At 40.6% G+C, this 20,885-nt stretch overlaps 1 protein-coding gene across 32 annotated transcripts in view; it reads left to right on the top strand.

Moving 5' to 3' along the window:
• Nucleotides 1-20,885, top strand: part of Dlg2 (discs large MAGUK scaffold protein 2) — a 1,877,153-nt gene that overhangs the window by 1,843,532 nt on the left and 12,736 nt on the right. For 19 of the 32 annotated variants that reach the window (XM_052714317.1, XM_052714325.1, XM_052714324.1 and 16 more), the window contains 5 exons: nucleotides 2,999-3,098; nucleotides 6,345-6,386; nucleotides 13,304-13,354; nucleotides 14,219-14,320; nucleotides 16,710-16,882. In XM_052714317.1, the coding sequence (XP_052570277.1) occupies nucleotides 2,999-3,098; nucleotides 6,345-6,386; nucleotides 13,304-13,354; nucleotides 14,219-14,320; nucleotides 16,710-16,882 (468 nt within the window). Of the gene's footprint in view, nucleotides 1-2,754; nucleotides 2,958-2,998; nucleotides 3,099-3,894; nucleotides 3,941-6,344; nucleotides 6,387-13,303; nucleotides 13,355-14,218; nucleotides 14,321-16,709; nucleotides 16,883-20,885 lie in introns of those variants that run through there. The other 13 variants (XM_052714327.1, XM_052714322.1, XM_052714337.1 and 10 more) reach the window with 4 other exon arrangements.

Here is a 20,885-nt window from a genome sequence, read left to right as displayed (position 1 = left end):
GTCCAGGAATGACAGAATATGTGGTGTGACTTACAATAGTCAATTGCTTGTAATTTTAAATATAAACTTGAAGGAGGCATGTCTTTCAGAAATTTGTACTCATAGAACAGTAACATTTGCAGCCAATTCAATTCCTGACTTCACAGCTCACCATTTGAGCAACCCTGGATACACACAGGAATAGTGATGAGGCAGGCTTCATGAAGCTAGACTGTAGATCACAGATGTGATGCCTTAGAACTAAATTTGGTAATTCAATGCTCAATAAATACAAATTTTTGCTTGGTCAAATTCTAAAGTAGAATTCTTTCCTATGCCAACTTACCGCAGGCCACATTTGATTGGTGTTTTCAAAATCTCTATTCAAAGAAATTTTCTCCTTGAAGGCAATACATGGGGATTGAAGATGCTGTAATGTAGACAAAACAGCACTGAGCAGGCACAATTAAGATGAGAGCTGTAAACTAGCCTTTACTTTAGAGCCATGTGTTACATAAATAGCAAAAATGCTAATTTATTTTGTTCACCCAGCACTCATGTGGCAGAATTTTCTCTTCAGTATTAAAAGGAAAAATTGCAGTGGTAATAAAGCATATATTATGGTACTATACATGTCAAGCCTTATAAACCACATGTAATCCTTTATAAGTCAAAATGTTAACATTAACTAATGTTACTGTTAATTCAGTAATACCCTACCTGAAAAACATTGAAATCTGTGTGAACTGAAATGGGTGATTTGATTTTGTGTCCATACATATAAGAAAGTGTGACCATGAAAGGGTCTAGTGCCTTCCATGTTACACAGGAAGGAATCGAAGTGCATTTATTCATAATACTGTTAAATAATTTTACTTCTGGGATATCATGTATTTTCTGTCCTTTTAAAAGGTGTGCTGTTCAGTATTATTATGTCCGATCAGAGAACTCATGATACACAACATTTTCATACTTGGGAAGTGTTAACACATTACATTCCTTGCTTTGAAACATGAAAGAATTAATCAAAGACAACACCTTTTCATTTTTTTCCCCGTGAGACAATGTAAATGAGGTGGTTTGCATGCTACACCACTTGGGGTCCTAGAAGCCTCTGCATTATCCATCTGTGTGTTTGTGTGTTTACACCCCCAGTTTTCCAAATCATCTTGGCATAATTTTGTATTTGCATGAGATTTCATAATTGTTTTGCATGAAAAGTCATCTGTAATGTTAATGAGTAGTGTCTAACACCCCCTGCAATATCACATGCCATTAATCTTACATGATATTTTTCTTTTACGTTCAGTTACTGGAGTTTAAATATGCTTGAAATGTAAAAGTGGCATGACACTGGAGTGATGCAAGAATATGTAATGTTCCTTTAAGGAAAATATGGGGGCACTTCCCAGCCTTGTCTATGGCTGCCAGTTCTCAATTACAAGTTATGATTAAAACTCTATTAAACACAGGTGCTGTCTGCAGACTTAAGTTCCAAGAAAGTAGTGCTTTAATATGAGATATAAAACTGTTCCTGATCTGGCATAAAATTTAGCTCCTCTGACTTTAGTGAAAGATGTTTCAGTACTTCAGTGTTTCCTGAATGAACATGACCAATACTAATTTAATAGAGGAGCACAAGAGTACAAAACAAATGCCTTATTTGCACCAATTTTTTGTCCAGCTTCTAATTAATATGGGCACATGACTAAGTCCCATGAATGGGACAAAATGCTGATCTCTCAGCCAACAAGTACTCATTTCTTCCAATCTGTCACCTTGCTGGCTCCACATTTCTTCCTGCCAGTGGCCAATGCTAACCCTGGGTTAGAACACCCCTTTTCACAATGCCATTGGCAATTCAATCAAAAACCTATGTAAGTAAGAAACCCTGTTCCCTGGAGATGTTTTTCTAGTGGTTTTAAGCAGCTAAAAGATTCAAATCAGTCAAGTGTGGATGATAATCAGGCTGGTGAGACAGTTTTGAAACATTATAAAATATGAAATTAGTAAGATTTGAATGATTCCATTTCACAAAGAACAACCCACAAAGTATTTGTGTAACAACAGCTACCATGTGATAAATTGAGTTTTCTTTAAAAATCTACTGAACAAGCATGTCCTGATCACTGGAGTGATTGCATTTTAATAACTGTACTATAAAATATTTTATTTTTAATCCAGTCTCATTTAAACTAATAGATGGCTTGTACTTTGAAGATATTCATCCTAATTTTTTCCCTTTACCAAAATGTACATGAGTGACTATGATTTCTCCTATGCTTGGGTGATTGCCAAGTAAGTACCATATTAGAAGCTTCTGGTTGACTGCTTGCTGGCTGTCACCAATAAAAACTATGATACTGGCATTGGACTCAACCTCTCTGTGTTTCTCGAGGTAGTCCATAATGAGGATGTGAGGCAAAATTATCTTTTGAATTAAAATGTTACACTATATTTATCACGTATCATAAATCCACTTGCTTCCTTGTGCAGTTTTAATTAAACCCAAGCTGAACTAATACAAATTCAATTTTAAGACAGCTAGACAATGAGAAAAAAACCTATTTTTTAATAGTCAGTCATTTTATGCCTAACAGTGATAAAATGAGAATTATATAGCATTTTATGTGGATATTGCCTAGTGTGATCTTAACACCGGAAAAGTGTGTTGATTTGTAGATGAAGATTCAGAAGTTGGAAGAGATTCAGTTACCTGTCAAAGGTGACGGACAAACTGTAGAACCAGGATGGGTTTGGATCTTCCACCTTAAGACATCCCCGGTCACCATTTATCTGCAAGGAGTGTTCTGACTGTAAAACCATTTTCCCAAGGCGCCATTATCAAGAGTTGGCACTCCTTGAAAGTCTGCCTTTCGAACCCTCCAGCGCCTCTGTTGAGTGTCCCCTTGCGTCACTACAGCTCTCTGTGCTTTTACAAACTAGTTGTTGTGTCAGCATGAGTGTGACAACAATTAGACGTCCCCTGTTTTTGCCCCATGCCTTTTCTCCTTCACAGTCATTCAATGACAAGCGTAAAAAGAGCTTCATCTTTTCACGAAAATTCCCATTCTACAAGAACAAGGAGCAGAGTGAGCAGGAAACCAGTGATCCTGAACGTAAGTAGATTCTGAAGATAATGTCACCTGCAACACAAGAAAAAAAAATCTTCACAGGCAACACTCATGACAGGCTGGCCCACGCCACACACCTAGGCAAACAACATGGCAGGCAGGCAGGGCAGGTTTTACTACTGTGACCAGTGTTTGACTGCAGTCTGGATCCTTCCCTTCCCGGGGCTGTGCTGTGCAGAAAGCACTAGAAAGGGCCTTGACAAAACTGGGACTTCAAGTCCAACCAGCATTTCTCTGTGACCAGGAATGGGTCTGGTTTGATCATGCAACTCCCTAAGGCTTGAGAAAAATTTCCCTTCTGCTCAGACATATTGGATTACATTGCCACGTATGTATTTTGTCTTGGATGCCAACTTATTAGAAGTAATTCGATGACTTTTATTGAGTATTGGGGCATCGGTTCACTCTTACCCTCCAGGAAGTCATTAAATATATGCTGAGAAGGGAGCTTGTTGTGGTGGATAAAGAATTCGTTATGAAATTTGGAGTGGGGACATTCTTTGACAGTGAAAAAAAATTACATTCACTGATTCTTTCTCTTCCCCCCTCAATCTCTGGCTTCAATTTTTTGAGTAGATTTACAAATCAAAATTTTCCTTTTATAACTCAGCTCAGGGAGCTTGGGATGAAAGTTATTTCAAAAGGAAAGAGAGTGGGATCCAGATTGCTTGGGCAACACGGTCTGTCATGGTAGTATCCATTTCAACTCCACTGACTTCTACCTTCCTCTTCCGCGGCTGTTCTTCCTCTCTCATTGCTCTCTCTGGGGACTTCCATGCAGGACATCCCCGGATTAGGTGACGACGGTTATGGAACAAAGACTCTGAGTAAGTTTCCAGGAATGGTCACTGTTAACTTTTCTTTTCCTTTCCTTTTGAGTTTGGCTTTTGTTCCTTTTCCTGAGGGCCTTTCATTCCTAGCATGCACACGATACGAGTTTGATTTGTTACCTAGCTGTGAATGCTCCTACAGAATAAGTTTCGGTCATTTTGTTCTGCATGTCAGCATTTAAAAGCGAAGTGTGTCAGGCAGTCTAACTCCTGCTGTGGGCAACACCTCCCCCTTTCTGGCCGTGTGACAATGGCCAACATGGTCCTGATGCCCATCAGGGCATCATTTGCTCAGTCACCAACTTCCTCTCAGAGAGCAAAAGACCATGTCAAAGAAAGGGTGAGTGAAGTGTTCTAGAATGGCAAAGTAGAAACATTCTTGATGTCCTTTCTTCTGCCTTTTCAACATGGAAAGACATAATGACCTTGCCCGATTCTATAATTGAGCTATATTTTGCTGTTGATAAAGGAGCTGTTTTGTAGTCAAAAGCAACATGCATTCTCAAAAAGTAAATATTAAGCTATCTGAGCCTTAATTCTTTGTTATTAACTTTGACTGATTTTTTTTTTCTGACTTGCAGTGGTCCTGCTTGAACCATTTGTATGATAGTTTTAGATATCTGAGTTACCAGCTGCATTATGTTATCAGGGCTTCATCTTGTAGCACAGAATGAAAAATAAGATATATTAGACCTTTACATTTTCTACTTATTCGTGTCTTTGGTCTATGTCTCGTTGCACTTAGCAATTAAAAACAAGTATCTGTGTCTCAAAAGCCTATGCTATGATTTTTGCTTTCTTTAATCTTAATTCCACTCTAGAAGCACCAAGGAAATAAGAACAGAATCTTGTATCTTTTGCAAATGTATCAAATATTCAATTTTGTTTTGTATGTTTTGATGTAATAGCTACAGGAGATATTTTTAGTTGTCCATTTCATTTTATAAAGCAAAATACCATTGAGTTGGATTTCACATTCCAGGGCTGTTTATATAAGCCTGTGCGTGTGGTGATGCCTGCCTTTCAGGGTTCAAGTTTTGACTCTCTGCGGCCTGTTTTAGACATGTAGCTGGAGAAAACAAAATCTGGTCAAGTGCTGCTCTTCTTAAAGATGAAAACTTTATCTTTGAAAGATTATATAGAGTGTGGTATAAAATTTACCCACTGATTTTAGCATCACCTGGATGGCGTTAAATACCACCTGGGGGAATTTATACACTTTCAGTTTGGAGAGGTAAAGTGACTGTTTTAGCATATCACTAATAGTAAGCATCATTAAAAAGTATGTAATGCTCTGCTGAATCCAGAACATCCAGATGTTTGCTTACTCTCTAAAAACTGAACAGATTTAATTAATGAGAAAAAATCAGGTTCTCCCTGCATCACTGTTTCAAAGTAGGAAAGATAAGAGCATCCACAAAGGTGCCCTGAAGTGTGCGTATGCGTCTTCACTATCTGTTCAGTGATAGTAAGCTGATTCTCATGGGTTCACCCACCCCTTCCCCCATGAGTCTTGGACTTGTTCAATGTATGCCCAGATTAACAGCACAGCTCTGGTCATAAAGCCACCCAGAGAGGAATGGTTTGAAATCAGTATTTGCTTTGGTTTTCTTTAGTTTTATGTTATAGAATCAATCCCCCTCAGCAGGCCAAAAAGAAAACAAAAAGTATATGTCCAAGCATTTTAAAGCACTATTTTATTTTTTGCTCTCAGAGAATAATGCATCTTCTTTTCCTCTTTCTTAAGTATCGTCAAACAGGTGAAAGCCAAGCAGTCACATATATATCATTCTAGTGCAGTGACGTGTGAAGAAGTTGATACGTTATATACGATCAACTCATCAACTGAACCACACACACATCTCTGCTGTTAGCCAAGACCTTCAGGATAAATTAAACATAATTCATGCCAGGTCCTGCACTAAGTCATGAAACGTTTCTCAGGGATTCGTTGTTACCTCCCATATTTTCTACTCACTGAAGCAGGAAAGAGCTTCAAAAATTCCTTTCACAGCTGAGGATTTGCTTGCAAAGTATCTAAATGGAAAATCAAAGGGACTCCAGGGATCAGTTGGAGTCAAAATAACTAAGGGCTAAAATAGATACTGAGAATTCTACGGATGTGTCACTTAGAGATAGAACGTCACCTGGGTTGCCATTGTTTGCTGTTTGATAATTAAAGGTACTTTTCGTATTTGCTGAAAGGGAGAAACAGCAGTATTGTGCAAAGCGGCAATAAAGTTTTCATCTTTGTCTTCTGGATTCTCTCAGTGCGACTCTTCCGCAGCCTTTCACTGGCCCTTTGCTCCCGTTTGCAGTAGCTTTGCATGGGTGTGTCCTTTCCCTTCTGGCTGCTCTCTGACGCTTGACCCTTCTTTAATGTGCTGTGCTGTTCTTGCAGAACACGTCTCCTCTAATGCCAGCGATAGCGAAAGTAGCTGCCGTAAGTTTCTGCTTGGCCTTGTGCTTCCTTTCTTTGCGGTTGCCTCCATTGCCTGTGGTCGTCATTTCAGATTCTTTTCAACTGCTGCCTTTTTCTTTCTTTCTTTTTCTTTTTTTTTTGTCATCCTTCTCGAAAGCAAATGGCTTGAAATAAAATCAGCATTTGATGTGGAAAGTTACAAATGACACAGGGGCCATCAGTGGACCCTAGCATGATTGGTGGATGTAGGCGAAGATTTTTCTAATACCAATTTGAACCTCAGCTGGTTGCGACCTCATGATGGAAGATTTTGACATTCTGCTCCCCAAATCAATTTAACTTCCCTGTAGGAAGGGAGAGGGTCATGATTCTATTCTCGCCTTTTCCCTTCTGCTCCTGGAGCAGAAGCATTTCTAACTTACAGTGTTCCTTTTAAATCGGGTGTCTTTTGTATCACTTTCTCCTTGATTAATATTTTAAGACACATAGCATATCTATGCATCTAACCTTATTTGAGGGATGGTTGGGAAATTGATGAAAATGCTTCATCTAATGCTGAAAGAATTTTCAAAACTTTTTAGGTCACAAAACATAACTGAAAAGGTAGGTAACTGTTTAAAAATGTTCTCTGTCTTTCTTTGGTCACCTCAAGCCATTTGCTTAGTGTATGGAAATATTCACCAGACAATAAGCTCATCCTTCTAATCAGGCCTCATGGTTTCTTGCTGCCTACTTGTGTCTTTGGTGACTAATATAGGTACCTATTACCACTGGGTCCTTATATCTTTAATATTGATTTGCACTCCTTAATAAAATGCATTACCCAAAAAGCAATTGTTAAGGGTGTCAGAAAACTGCAGGTCCAATACATGACTTGCAGAAATAAATACCAATGCAGAAATTGGTATTGTCTTTTGCATGAATATTAGTTTAAAAGAAAAATTGTTTGGGGCATCCCTATCCTACCCCATTATAGTATGGTGCTTTATAAAAATCATGCCTTTGGAGGCAGCATGCCAATTAGTAAGTATAACGTAGAGTGGAGTAGGGTTTTGAAGAAGCAGACTGGTGGCCAGTCGAAAACACACATACACACACACACACACACACACACACACACACACACACACACACACACGAGACAGGGAAGGGTGTCAGGTAATGGTGAGGATCAGAAAAGGAAGGTGACGTGGACCAAAGACTGAATGACAAAGTTGTGATAAGATGCACAGGCAGAGTGTTAAAGGTGCATGATTGTCAAATTGATGAGTTCCATCAACTCTCGCAGATGGACAGATTCAGAGTCCTTATGCTCAGCATGGCTGTGCTCTTCCTACTCCTATCATTAACCCAATGGCAGCAGAGACAATTGCCTCTCTCATTTCCTATGTTATTTTCAATTCAGAACTAGCCAAGAAGGAGAGGCCAACGCTTACCTTTCTGACTCCATGAGCTACCCTTGATCTTTCACGAGGAGAAATGTGATGTACTTGTTTGGTTTCATGAAGACCAAGACACTAATTGCTTTAGTTTTCAGTGTTCAAGGGCTTTGCTCCCCTCCAGTAGACAGAGCCAGAGAAAAGGAAAATGCATGCTTTGTTCTTCAGTCCTCTTTATGGGGTGTACAACCTTCTTTGGAAATTATATTTTTGGAATAGTTTTTCCAGAAACACTAAGTCAGAATTTAGACCACAACTTTGAGCCTTTGGGGTGATGTACCATGATGACACCAATCATTCTTTTCCCTCCCAAATAGTAGCTGCACACAAATATTTATTGAGGGAATGAAGGAAGCAATTGTACATGCTATAAATTACCTATGAGAAGAGAGGGAGTTGGAGCTGGAGTCATGATGTTAGTAAGGTAGATGTGGAGTATAATCATTACATTTGGGGTCTCAGATTTTACAGGGCCACAGGCATGCGAGATTTCCTCCAAAACTAAGAGTTACATTCACTGATTCATTTGGCAGCTTCTCCATGCAAGGTCCCACTTCTCAGTACACTAAAACCCAGCATGAAAACTGATCAAGCCTGGATCTCACTATTCATGTACTGGGAGAGAGAGCTTGATACATAAACAGGAACTGTAGGGACCAGGATAAAAATCTTACTCCAGGACAGAAGGTGCATGCACGCTACTTCCAGACAGGAAGTGACCTGTGCACTAAGCTTTGGAAAGCAGAGTACATGTCAAAAGGGAGAAAGGAACTCTGTGAGGGGCAGTGTCACACCAAAAAGGCAGTATAGCCTAGACATGTGTTCCAGAAAGAGGCAACTTTGATATCAAAATAGGCTGTATTTTTTTTCTAGTGAATTTCTGGCTTTTGCTATAATTGAGACTAATTTTACGTCTCATGAATACCAGTACAAACAAATGTGAAAAGACTCTTTGCCACTGTGAAAACATTGCCTGTTCAATCTGGAGCCACGATGGCTTTATAAAAAGCAAGTGATACAAAATAGTCCAAGGTTGCTGTGCTGCACAATGCACAAAGCACCCTTCACACTGCATTCTGGAGACACACAGACTTACACATGCATGCCTGCACACACAGCCTTACACATGCATGCCTGCACACACAGCCTTACACATGCATGCCTACAAGCTTCCATTTCTACAACATAATTCAGACATCTGCTATATCAAATCAAGCATTACAGAATAATTTTTTTCAAGTCCAACTACATTGAGTAGCAGCTAAATAAAATTTTATTAATTAATAAGATATTGCCTAATTATGTGAAATACCACTTCAAAACCTTAACTATTGAGTAGTTCTGTATTTCTTTCTACCAGTAAAGTAGTAAAGTTAAGGCTTATGTTTTTGGCCCTTCTGTATATACCTTCCAATTGCCCTTGTATTGTGAGGCAATAAATACCAAACAGGTATTATGAGGACCAGGCAAACCTCCACAGCTGATGACCTACTGTCTCAAAGCTCTATTAAGCTGTTTACACATAACGGTTGTATGGGAGTTGACAGTCGATATTCATCAGTTAAGTTAGGATTTTCTAAATGAGGATCTCGAAGAAATGATCTGAGTGCAGTCTCTGAGATAAGGAGACCCAAGACTCTCCTAAAAGAGTTGGTAATCATGGCTCCCGTTCTTTCTATCCCACTCCACTTTTGACAAGTATTGCCCATGGCTGCATTTAGTTCTTTCATCTTTATTATCTCATTTGACTTCTGCAATGATGCTGCTATTAGGGAGGTCTTAGCTGGATAGCCGACTTTGCATAGGAGGCAGTCACAGCTGGAAGAGGTTGTGCACCTCATGAAGTGGTTGCTGTGAAGCTGCAATGAGACCTTGTCATTCTGGCCCTCCCACATTCTGTACTGCACCATGTGCTTTATAACCCCAGCTTCTTGCTGTTTCATCCAGTACTTTGCAACCATTCTATACCATTGATCAGATTATTAAGACTAAAACTAGCAGGGCGGTGGTTAATCCAGCACTCAGAAGGCAGAAGCAGGGGGATCTTTGTGAATTAAAAGCCAACCTGGTCTACAGAGTGAGTTCCAGGACAGCCAGAGCGACACAGTGAAACCTTGTCTTGAGAGAAAAAAAAAAAATCTCAGGAAAGTTGAAAAGACTAACACTGCTTATAGTGTTAACTATTTACTAAGCCTGATTGTAAGGACTTTCTGGTGGTTAAGTAATTTAATCTCCTGACTATCCTATGGAGACACTGAGCTAACAAATAGATTTCAATCAAGATATCAAGTGGAACCAATTGGAAATAGGTGCTTGAAGAATTTTTTGGAAGAGCTGGGGAAATAACTCAGTAGTAAAGAACACTGGCCATTCTTCCAGAAAACCTGAGTTTTACAACCGCCTATAACTCCAGTTCCAAGAGGATCCAACACCCTCTTCTGGACTCCACAAGCACCAAGCATGCAAGTGTGTACAGACATACGTGCAAGCAAAACATCCAGACTAATAAAAGAAGAAAAAAACTAAGAAGTGTACATAAAAAGCCAGGTGGTAGTGGTGCACGCCTTTAATCCCAGCACTCGGGAGGCAGAGACAGGCGGATCTCTGTGAGTTCGAGGCCAGCCTGGGCTACAGAGTGAGTTCCAGGAAAGGCGCAAAGCAACACAGAGAAGCCCTGTCTCGAAAAACCAAAAAAAAAAAAAGAAAGAAAGAAAGAAAGAAAGAAAGAAAGAAAGAAAGAAAGAAAGAAAGAAAGAAAGAAAGAAATGTACATAAACAACTTCTGTGGTCACACTGCAGCTCATCAATACTTCAGGCAGTGACTGCTGTGTAATTCCCATTGAGGGCACAGAACAGAGGAACACCACCATGTGCTCCATACCCACCATCTATGAAGCACACAGTCTATCCTGGACTAGTGCTAACAGGAAGCAGATTGATTCTCAATAGCCATCAGGTGTGAGCCCTAAGAACTAGATTTAGAACATTAAATACAACATCACCAGCACAAGCCCCGTGCCCCTCTTTCCCTCTTTTGTTTTTTCTCTTTCCTGAAGGCACACGGGGAGTGGGGGGGGTCTCGCTCTCACCACGTCTCACGGTGCCTGGCTCCTGATTCACACACCCAGTGTTGTGCAGAGTCTGTTAGAAGCAGCTCCGCCAAGTGTCTGGCAGCTGCAAACCCCACACCGCATGTGCTGCTTGCCCACTGTCAGCCACAAAGTTGCCAAAACAAGACCGAGAATAGTTTGTACCTTTTGCCAGCTGTTATTCTAAGTGCAAAACTCTTGTGAGGAAAGAAAAAGGAAAAAAAAATAACTACTAAGGGTGACTGTGGAGATGATGTATCAACAGAGAGCAGGAGGAAGTGGAAACGCTGATGTTTACAGATGGACCTCTTCTGTCTTCTCTGCCATCCTGCCCCCTTTTCTGACCCACGCCCTTTGTTCACTGCAAGTTCCACAGAGAAGTCTACGTCTCTCGCCCTCCTGAGACAGTATGATAGACTCAACAGCGGAAAAATAAATGTGGACTTAAATCTTGGCTCTGCCACTTACTAGCTGAGCAAAGGAGCCTCATCAAATTCTCTGAACCTCAGCTTTTCCATCTATCAAGTGGGTCACCAGAGTACCAACTACCCAAGACATTCTATGAAAACAAGAAGCCAGTGGATAGGAAAGGAAAGCCCTTTGGTTCCTGCAGAATGACATAAAGACATGGATTTTTCTCTCTTTGTTGCTATAGGATTTTTTCTTCCCACTCTGTTTCTTTTCTGCTACTCATTGGTGTGAGTTCTCTAGCATCTTACAACACCTGAGTCACAATGGTGGTTGGAGCTTTGCTTTTGTCTTCATGGAACAACCAGTGTAGAGGGCAGACTCTGACATCCATCACCTAACACCTGAAGCTTTGTCTCACTATCAGGATTCTCCTTTCATATTATTTTACCAAATCTTCCCAATAAAGTTGTAATCTATCATTGCTAACATTGGTGAACCACGCCACTGTCCCTCAAACTCTTTCTCCACAAACCTCCACCCACCTTCTGAATGGCAATGATCTCTTTGTATCTCCAGACCAGATGACTGGGGCTTGGCAGCAGTCATTTTTTTTTTAAATCTAAACTCTGGTTTTGTGTAGTTTAATTTATTCACAGGGAATCATTCTTTCCCTAAATACATCAAATTCTGAGTCATCTCACACCAGTCCCCTTCTCACACATAAGGATGCCTCCTAAACACTTCTAGGGCAGCTCTGGACAGATGCCATTTAGGAGAGATGCCAAGTCTCATTGTGCCTTCAGGATATAGTGTGGCCTCACAGTGCCAATACCAACAACAATTCCTCTTTGGGATAGATGAAAAACATGACTTAAGTTGGCGGCCATTTCTTACACTTGAAAATGTAAGAAAACCACATTTGCCCTATACCACTACTTTCTATGGAGCCTTATGTGAACAACGAGGTTCACTGTCTTTTGGCCTTGGCAAAGACCACCCTCCCCCATCGCATTCCTCCTCAAATGTCCCCTTTAGCAGACACTAGTCTGTTTTCAATATCCCTAACCTATTCTTACATCAAAGGTTGATCAACACTAAACCCAGTGCAAATATAGGCTCAGAACCTTTGGCATTTGCAGCTAAACTGAGACAACCCCATGACCACCTTGTTGATCTGGTGTATAAATTTCATTTAAAACTGATTGCCAAAGCTGAGCTTACTCTCTGCAGTAGTCTGTTGGCTCAAGGCCCACCCTGAAGCAGAGGACATGCAGCAAAGGCTGCTGGTGATGCTAGCATTTTTACAACATTGCTTCCCTTAGCTCTCATTCTGAAGGCCTGAGTTAGCAGCAATCTTAACCAACAGCCTCGGACACACCTCTGAACTTGGAGTGGGGACCAGAGCTTGAAGGCAGGGACCTCCACATGTTAATCACATGCTCTGCCCCACAGCTATAACCCCAGAATCCTCAGTTTGGGTCTAATTTAACTGACCAGCAACAGATTCCTGATGACTCAGTGTTAGACTGAACCTCTAGCACGCTGTAATAATATTCTCACCAAGTTTCTATGTCTTAAATGAAATAGGCACTTGCTTTTGAATCACATACTTAGGAAAATAAAATAGGAGATGAATTAAAAGTATCAGAAATTCTGATGAGGTAGCATGAAATTATTGGATGGACCCTTTTATAAAATGGCTTTATCTGTGATGCTTGGTGTGGAGGCATGGCACTCCATTTCGAAGGTCAGATAAAAAGCACTCTCCCAGATCATTGCCACTGCAGAGAGCTAGCAGCCTATTATTACTTCGAGTTATGACTGTGATAACCAGACACTAGAGCTTTATGAGGATGAGGAATTTTTGAATGGTTCAAGGAGAGAGCGCAAGGAAAATTAACCCTCAGCTGTGTGTTTCCTGTGTTTTGGAGCAGGAACTGTAGCTCTCAGGTACAGCCGGTGGTTTGTCAACTGTAATTTTCCTTTCTTCTCTTCCCAGGAGGACAAGAAGATCTCATTCTTTCCTATGAGCCCGTCACAAGGCAGGAAAGTAAGTCTCCTGGCACACTCAAGTTCCTGATAGCCAGGCTATGACAGATGACTCCAAACTCAGTTTAATACTCAGCTGTGCCAGACCCAGGCTCAGTAATGGCTCCCGGGAGGACAGAACAGTCCTTGAGAGGCATGGCCTCAATAAGAAGGCACATGTCCAAATCACTAATGGGCCTGAGCCAGAGGTCTGACGGAGAACACTCCAGGGAAGTTGATGCTAGCCCAATTTTGAAAAGGACTTCCTAGCAGACCTCAGGGGCAGGCCACCTGCACACTGCCCTAGGAGTCTGAGTTTCTGCAGACATTAATACAGAGGCAATGGTGGCTGGCAGAGATGTTGCAGAGAAAACTGAAGCATCAGATGGGGAGTTGCACCAAATAGACTACAATATGTTCTAAAACACTTAGGAACCAGGAAGCCTCCATCAGAGTCCAGATAGTATAGATAGAGGGGGAAAAGTGCAGATGCATGAGGTATCACTGCTATTAACAATGACTTCAAACAATGGCCGAAAAGCTGGTTGGGATTTTTTTTCTCCAAGGCTCCCTAAATCCAGGTGTTTTGACGTGGGGAGGTAAAGCTTGAGAAGAAGTAAGGCTCTGCCTCTGTTTCATTGGTAGCTGCTACAACTGCTCTATTCCCTGTTAGTAAATTCCAGAAAACAATAAAGTCAACATCCTGAGGGTTAAACAACTATTTCTGTATACAGGGTTTTATGGGTAATTATCCCAAGTGAAGGCCTTAGCACTTCTTAGTTGTTGGCAGTTTGCCCAGAAGAATCACCTCTGCAGAGGTGCAGGACTGCATCCGCACTGCAGGGTTTGAAGTCTCCCTCAATGGCATCTTCCTTTCCTTCTGCAGTAAACTACACCCGGCCAGTGATTATCCTGGGCCCTATGAAGGATCGAATCAATGATGACTTGATATCTGAATTTCCTGATAAATTTGGCTCCTGTGTGCCTCGTAAGTATCACTTTTCTTTTCTCTGGGCCAACACTTGTGTCCTTGGTGGATAATCAAGTGTAATCCCGCCCCTCCAAGAAGAATGTCTGGTGATGACATATGTCCTCAGTTGCCTATTATCTGAGCACCCGATTTAGTGTATCTGCCTGACACTTTTGATCTGGGCTGCCAAATATTGTTTTCTATTGATGAAAACTGACCTTCATCTCCAGAAGATAGCAAGACCTTCTGGAACCTCCCCAACCACTTGAGACAACGTGCTATTTATAAGCCCAGTGGGTCCTTCTAGATTGATTGGAATACCACTGTAGCATCTGTATCCATAGACCAGGGACAATCAGAAGCAAAACCCCACATTGAAATCGTCCTGCATGACTCAGCCCAGGGTGTCAGTCCTCAAGCCAAGCAGTCTTTCCTTGTGCTTTGATAGTCCTGGGCTACCAGAAGATTGTGTGTGTGTGTGTGTGTGTGTGTGTGTGTGTGTGTGTGTGTGTGTGTGTGTGTGTGTTCTATCCTGTAGGCCACTATAGATTTCAAGCCTTGAGATTATAGACAATTAGATTTCCAAGTCCCTCTGAACACAGCCTGTAATATTTAGTCTGTCTTACCTTTCTCAAAACTACCACTACCACACCTCTCCACTTCCCCTATGCACAAAGACTGCCTGTACATGGAGACAAGGCCTTATTAGAGACTCTTAAATCCGATCCTAAAAAATAGCTCTTACCTGTGGGATTTTTGTTGTTGTTGTTTTAGATTTATAATTTCAAAGATCTCAAACATTTCAGTACTGTTAATTCACCTAGGGTCATAAAGAAAAGAAGAAATTCCATGTATGCAGCACACAGGTAAAAAGAGGGCTGGGAAGGTTGCTGGACCTCAGGAAGAGGTTCCCGCAGGGACTCTGGGAAGAGGTAGAACAGATCCTAAGAACGTCTTCAGGTGTGAAGGGGCAAAGGAAAGCCTGGCCTGTTCACAGCATCTGCTGTTTGAGAGAAGGAAATCAGAACCTTAAACGTTATTGTAACTGGCCCTTCTACCTTGCACACACTCCCCTTTTTCTTTCCTGTTTTTCTTATTTTCATTACTAGCCCTGTTCTATGGGAATGAGTACATACTGATTGTACAGGATTTGGAGAAAAAAATTTAAAAAGTTAACCAAGGAACCCCCACATAACAGCCAGAAACAAAATCATTCTTCCTTCCAATACATTTTTCATGTACTTAATTTTAAATCTAAGTTGTTATGTAACAATTTAAAATAACTATATTCACCAAAAAATTTGTAGGCATTTTTGATTTCCCCTCCTTTATGATACTATGGATTTGTGTTATAAATTACTATAATCAATATATTTGGGGATAAATTTATCTTAACTTTTGATCAATTTTAAGATAATATTTAGAAAAAAACTGACTCCGAGATTAGATGTATGTTAACTTTCTAAGTTGTATAGCTACATTGTTTTCCTTTTGTTACCTTAACAAAACATTAACATAAAATTACTAGATTTGCTGACTTTTGGTCCCACTGAACTAGGATTCTCTTGCTGTGTATAATTTTAAGTACCTAAACATATTCATACTTATATGCCCATTTTTCCTCCTAATTATTATGGCACATTTTCTCACATCTTTGATTTATGTCTTCATAACCTACCTTGTTCTGTTGTTGTAGTGCTATGTATTTTGAGGCAGTTGTTATTTGGGGACAGGATCTCACTATGTTAACCCTACTGGCCTGGAACTCATGACCTTTCTGCTGCTGAATCCTGGGTGCTAGAATTACATGTGTGCAGACTCACACTCAGGAGTGAGGCCATATTGTTGAGAGTCTGGATTTTATTATCTAATTTTATAGAATATTTTGTTTTTATAAAGCAATAACGTACTGACAGATCAGCTTGTTGTATTTGTAACTTGATTTTAAATTTCTGAAGGCTGGCCTCAAGCCGGCCCAGAGGAGCCTACTAGGTATGGCTAGATGTGTGGCTTTTTCTACCACCCCCAAATGCCCAATTTTATATGAACTGCAGTATCTTCTAACACTAAGCGGCCTCTGGACTCTCCATTTAGAACCAGTATCAAGGCAGATAGGAAGGATAAATACAAATTTTCCTTCACCTGTTTCTCATTCATTATAATTACAGCTGTGCCTTGTCTATTGTCTGATACCTGAAACAAGCCATTGCTTGTATCTTGTCCTATTCTATCATTGCTTATATGGGATGGTAAGACAGGCACTCATTGCTATGTCATAGCCCATCATATTACATATGACACATATCCATGTATCTGTGTTGAAGAATAGTGGAAAAATATCAGATGGAAAAGAAGTTTATAATTAAAAAATGCATCTTACTTTTTCACTGTTTCCTCTTTTATAAAGATACTACGAGGCCAAAGCGTGACTATGAAGTCGACGGCAGAGACTATCACTTTGTCATTTCTAGAGAACAAATGGAGAAAGATATCCAAGAGCACAAATTTATAGAAGCTGGCCAGTACAACGACAATTTATATGGAACCAGTGTGCAGTCTGTGAGATTTGTAGCAGAAAGGGTACGTTTGCCAATCCTCTTACAACTCCTTAAAGAAGGTTCTGGTAGTAAACTTTTTTGGTCATTGCTCTTTCCTGATCGCAAATTAATATCTATGGAGAGAATTGCCTTAAAGCAATATCATTGTATTCTGACTGACTTGTAGACGAAGGGAAGAGAAGAGACCCATTAACCCAGAGAGTTCACAGCCTGTGGCTTATGGGGACTTGGTTTATTCTTGGCTCACTGTCTGACCCAGATTAACAAGACTGAATTTTTTTTTTTTTTTTTTTTTTTTTTTTTTTTTTTTTTTTTTTTTTGGTTTTTCGAGACAGGGTTTCTCTGTGTAGCTTTGCGCCTTTCCTGGATCTCGCGCTGTAGACCAGGCTGGCCTCAAACTCACAGAGATCCGCCTGCCTCTGCCTCCCGAGTGCTGGGATTAAAGGCGTGCGCCACCACCGCCCGGCAAGACTGAATTTTTTTAAGGGAGCTTTGATACCCTTAGTTGCCTGGATAAGTTGGGTTTTTCTCTCCCTGAAAACTTACCATTCTCCTTGTGGAAGGGAGATTCATGGGAGGACAGTTCAGCCTGTTGCTGCCAGAAACTTTGACTTAGAAGAGGCATTGATGCTGAAATTCCCTTCTTGACAGTATCAGAAGCATAGGAAAGAAGTAAATACTGAAGGGAGAATAGATAGGAAACCACTTTACTGTGGCTTTCAGATCTGCCCTGTAGATGGATCCTATCTCTTATAAAGGTGTGGATAATCCAAAGGAAGAAAACAGTTATCTGTTTGACTCAGTGTGATTCCCTCCTTTTGATGTTAATCCCCCTTTTGATATACCGATAATTTAAACAATTCACCTCTTCCACAGAGATTCAAAGTAATAACAGGTATATAGTTTCATTTTAAGGTGAGTGGGGTAAGAGAAAACTGGAAATCAGAAAGAAAGTGGAAAACCATGCATTCACAGACCTGGGACAATAGCGTGAAACAAAAACAAAACATCTTGGCAACAGCATCTCCAAAGCCAGGGTGAGGGTGGGGGTGTCCTTGTTAAAGTTAAAAGGAGCTTCTCAGCAAACCCTTGTACTGTAGCTGCTCGCAGCTCTACTACAGGAAACTTCCATTTACACAAATAGCCTGAAAGCCGTACAATAGCCTTGTTTTGGAAAAGGATTTCACATCTTCCCCCAGAAGACATCCAACATGCCAGACCCAGGAGCCACTTAGAGAACAGAGCTACTGTCTGGATTGGACTCTCCTAGGGGTCAGAAAATCTTGCATTCTCCTTTCTTGAAACCCCACATTCATTCTACTCTGCTGAATTAGGGGTGGCTAGCCTGTGAAGTCAGCTTAACCCAGCAGAGTGGCTGTGACCTAAGCCTCCTGAATAACCTGCACTGTAAGGAACAGGTGTTGAGACAGACAGGAAAGAGAATTATGCCATTATTAGGAGATGTGCTGTATTGTTTGTGGCTTCATGATAGTGCCAAGATTGAAGGCAGGCACCATGCAGTGCTTGAGAAATTCTGACATGCTGTCACATTGACCATAGGCAAACAAGGATAGGGGCACCAAGAAGAAACTTTGCCTGGATATATTCGTGTCCCACTCATCCTCACTCCAGGGCAGGCACTAGACCTGAAACAGTAAGATGACAACAAAAGTCTCAGCTGTCACATCACCAAAGGACAACTCTTTCCTCAAGATGAACACTGGCTAACTTTGGCTAAGGTCCTGCTCATGGGCAGACACCATCACTTAAGCAGAAGCAAAGAGCACCATGATTCCTGCTACTGCCCTCAACAGTCAACTGCGACCACCACTCCACCTTGTTAGTACTGGCAGTGAACAGCACAGAGGGTGTTCTGTAGTTCTGCCATCCCCTCTCCCCATGCAAGACCTGGGGTCATACCACTGATTAGAGGAAAAATGCTTTAGAACCTCACCATCACAGGGGTCAGTGGTGCCCTGGATTGTTGATAGTAACAGCATCAACAGTGCCAGAGGAAACACCTATTGCTTACCAGGCAATAATACATAAAATAATTTTCAAAAATTTCAAAAAACAAATTTGATAGCCTCAACAGCCAGTTAGATCAAATGGATAAAGGTTATATGAACAGCAAGACAGTTTTTAAAAATAGTCCAAACAAAAGAAATAAAATCAAACAAGAAGAATGGCAAGAGCATCGAAGATCTACAGAGCCATTAAATGAACAAATATCTAAATTTCAAAAGCACAGAAAATGGGGAGAAAAAATTTCAGGGCACAGAATAAAACTATGTAGACATAAAAGAATGGGTAGCTTATAGTGCCCTGAAATAAGTATAACCAAAATTCAATCTTTACCACAGAATATTGTACACAAGATACCAAAAGTAAAGCTAGGCGTTGTTGGCTCACACTTGAATCTTAGTACTCAGGAGGCAGAGACAGGTGAATCTCTGTGAGTTCAAGTCTAGCCTGGTCTACAGGGCTAATTCTAGGACAGCCAAGGCTACACAAAGAAACCCTGCCTCAAAAAAACCAAAAAAAAAATCTACAGTGTAAGAGGGAACACAGTGAGACAGATAGCCCAAGTCTAAAAGTTAAAAAAAAAAAAAAAAAAAAAAAACACTGCCTAGCAAGATTAGCCTTTAAAAATGAAGGAGAAATGGATACCCAGCAAGACCAGGAAACACTGGTATTCATGACCATTAGACTAGCCTCACAGAAGCTAAAAAAGAGAAAAACAAAACCTAAGAAAAGACACCATCAGGTGTGGTGATACATGTCTTAACCTCAGCATTCAAGAAATACTGAAAGTTCCAGGACAGCCTGGGCTATAAAGTAAGACAGTAAGTACATGGGGAGGGGCCAGCTAAGGAGAGACAAAGAACATCTCAATAAAGGTACCAAAAATACTGAAAAAGATGCTTTCTTCAATACAGGATACTGATTAAGCTGGGGACCTTTATGCAGAATTCTAAAACTTAATCTCATCTCATCCTGTACAGATATCCCCTCAGAGTGGGTTATAGACCTAAATGTAAGACCAGAAATTCTTTAACTGCTGGGGGAAAATGGCAGAGGAACTTCAAGGCATTGGATAGAGCCTTAAAAGCCCAGGACCTTAAAAATTGGTAGATGAGAGTCCATCAAACTAAAAGTTTGCACACAGCAATGGAAACAATCAACTAAGGAGACTACCCATAGGATAAGAAAGAATATTTGCCAGCTAGTCATCTGACAGAGAGATGATATCCAATGTGTGTATAAGGGACTCTAATCGCTTAACAAATTATGACTAATTGTTTTAACTAGGCAAATGGTGTGAACTGACATGTCTCAAAAGAAGATATCAGATGACCGGAATATATGTTAAAAATGGTGGCTACATCAGAAAAACCAATTAAAGTCATTTTAATTGTATCCCAATAAGAATGGCTATTATGAAAAAATAAATAAATGCTGGGAGGATAGAAAGACAAAGAAAATCAGATATTCTGTAGGGGAAATATGAACTTATCACAGCCATCACAGAGAGCAGTATGGGGTTCTTCAAAACCAAAGCCAGGACCTAGAGAGATGGCTTGATGGTTAGGAACACTTCCAGCTCTTGCAAAGAACCTGAGTCCAGTTCCCAGCACTATGTCAAGTAGTTTACATCCACCTGTAACTCAGCTCCAGTGGATCCCACACTTCTGACCTCTGCTAGCACCGACACTGATGTGTACATACCCCTACACAGACACGCATGCATACACATAATTAAAAATAACAAATTGCTGGATGGTGCTGGCAGCACACGCTTTTAATCTCAGCACTCGGGAGGCAGAGCCAGGAGGATCTCTGTGAGTTTGAGGCCAGCCTGGTCTACAGAGCAAGATCCAGGACAGGCACCAAAGCTACATAGAGAAACCCTGTCTCAAAAAAACCAATAATGATAATAAATCTTGAAACCTAAAACTAGATCTACCTGAATTATTTGTCCTACTGCTGGCTACAGATCCAAAGAAGTAAAATCAGCTATCAAA

The sequence above is a fragment of the Peromyscus californicus genome, unplaced genomic scaffold (assembly GCF_007827085.1).
Source record: "Peromyscus californicus insignis strain IS unplaced genomic scaffold, ASM782708v3 Scaffold_4__1_contigs__length_199733344, whole genome shotgun sequence".
In the NCBI taxonomy this organism is placed as follows: Eukaryota; Metazoa; Chordata; class Mammalia; order Rodentia; family Cricetidae; genus Peromyscus; species Peromyscus californicus.
Note: the sequence above shows the minus strand (reverse complement) of the source record. Positions and strands in the feature narration are given on the sequence as shown.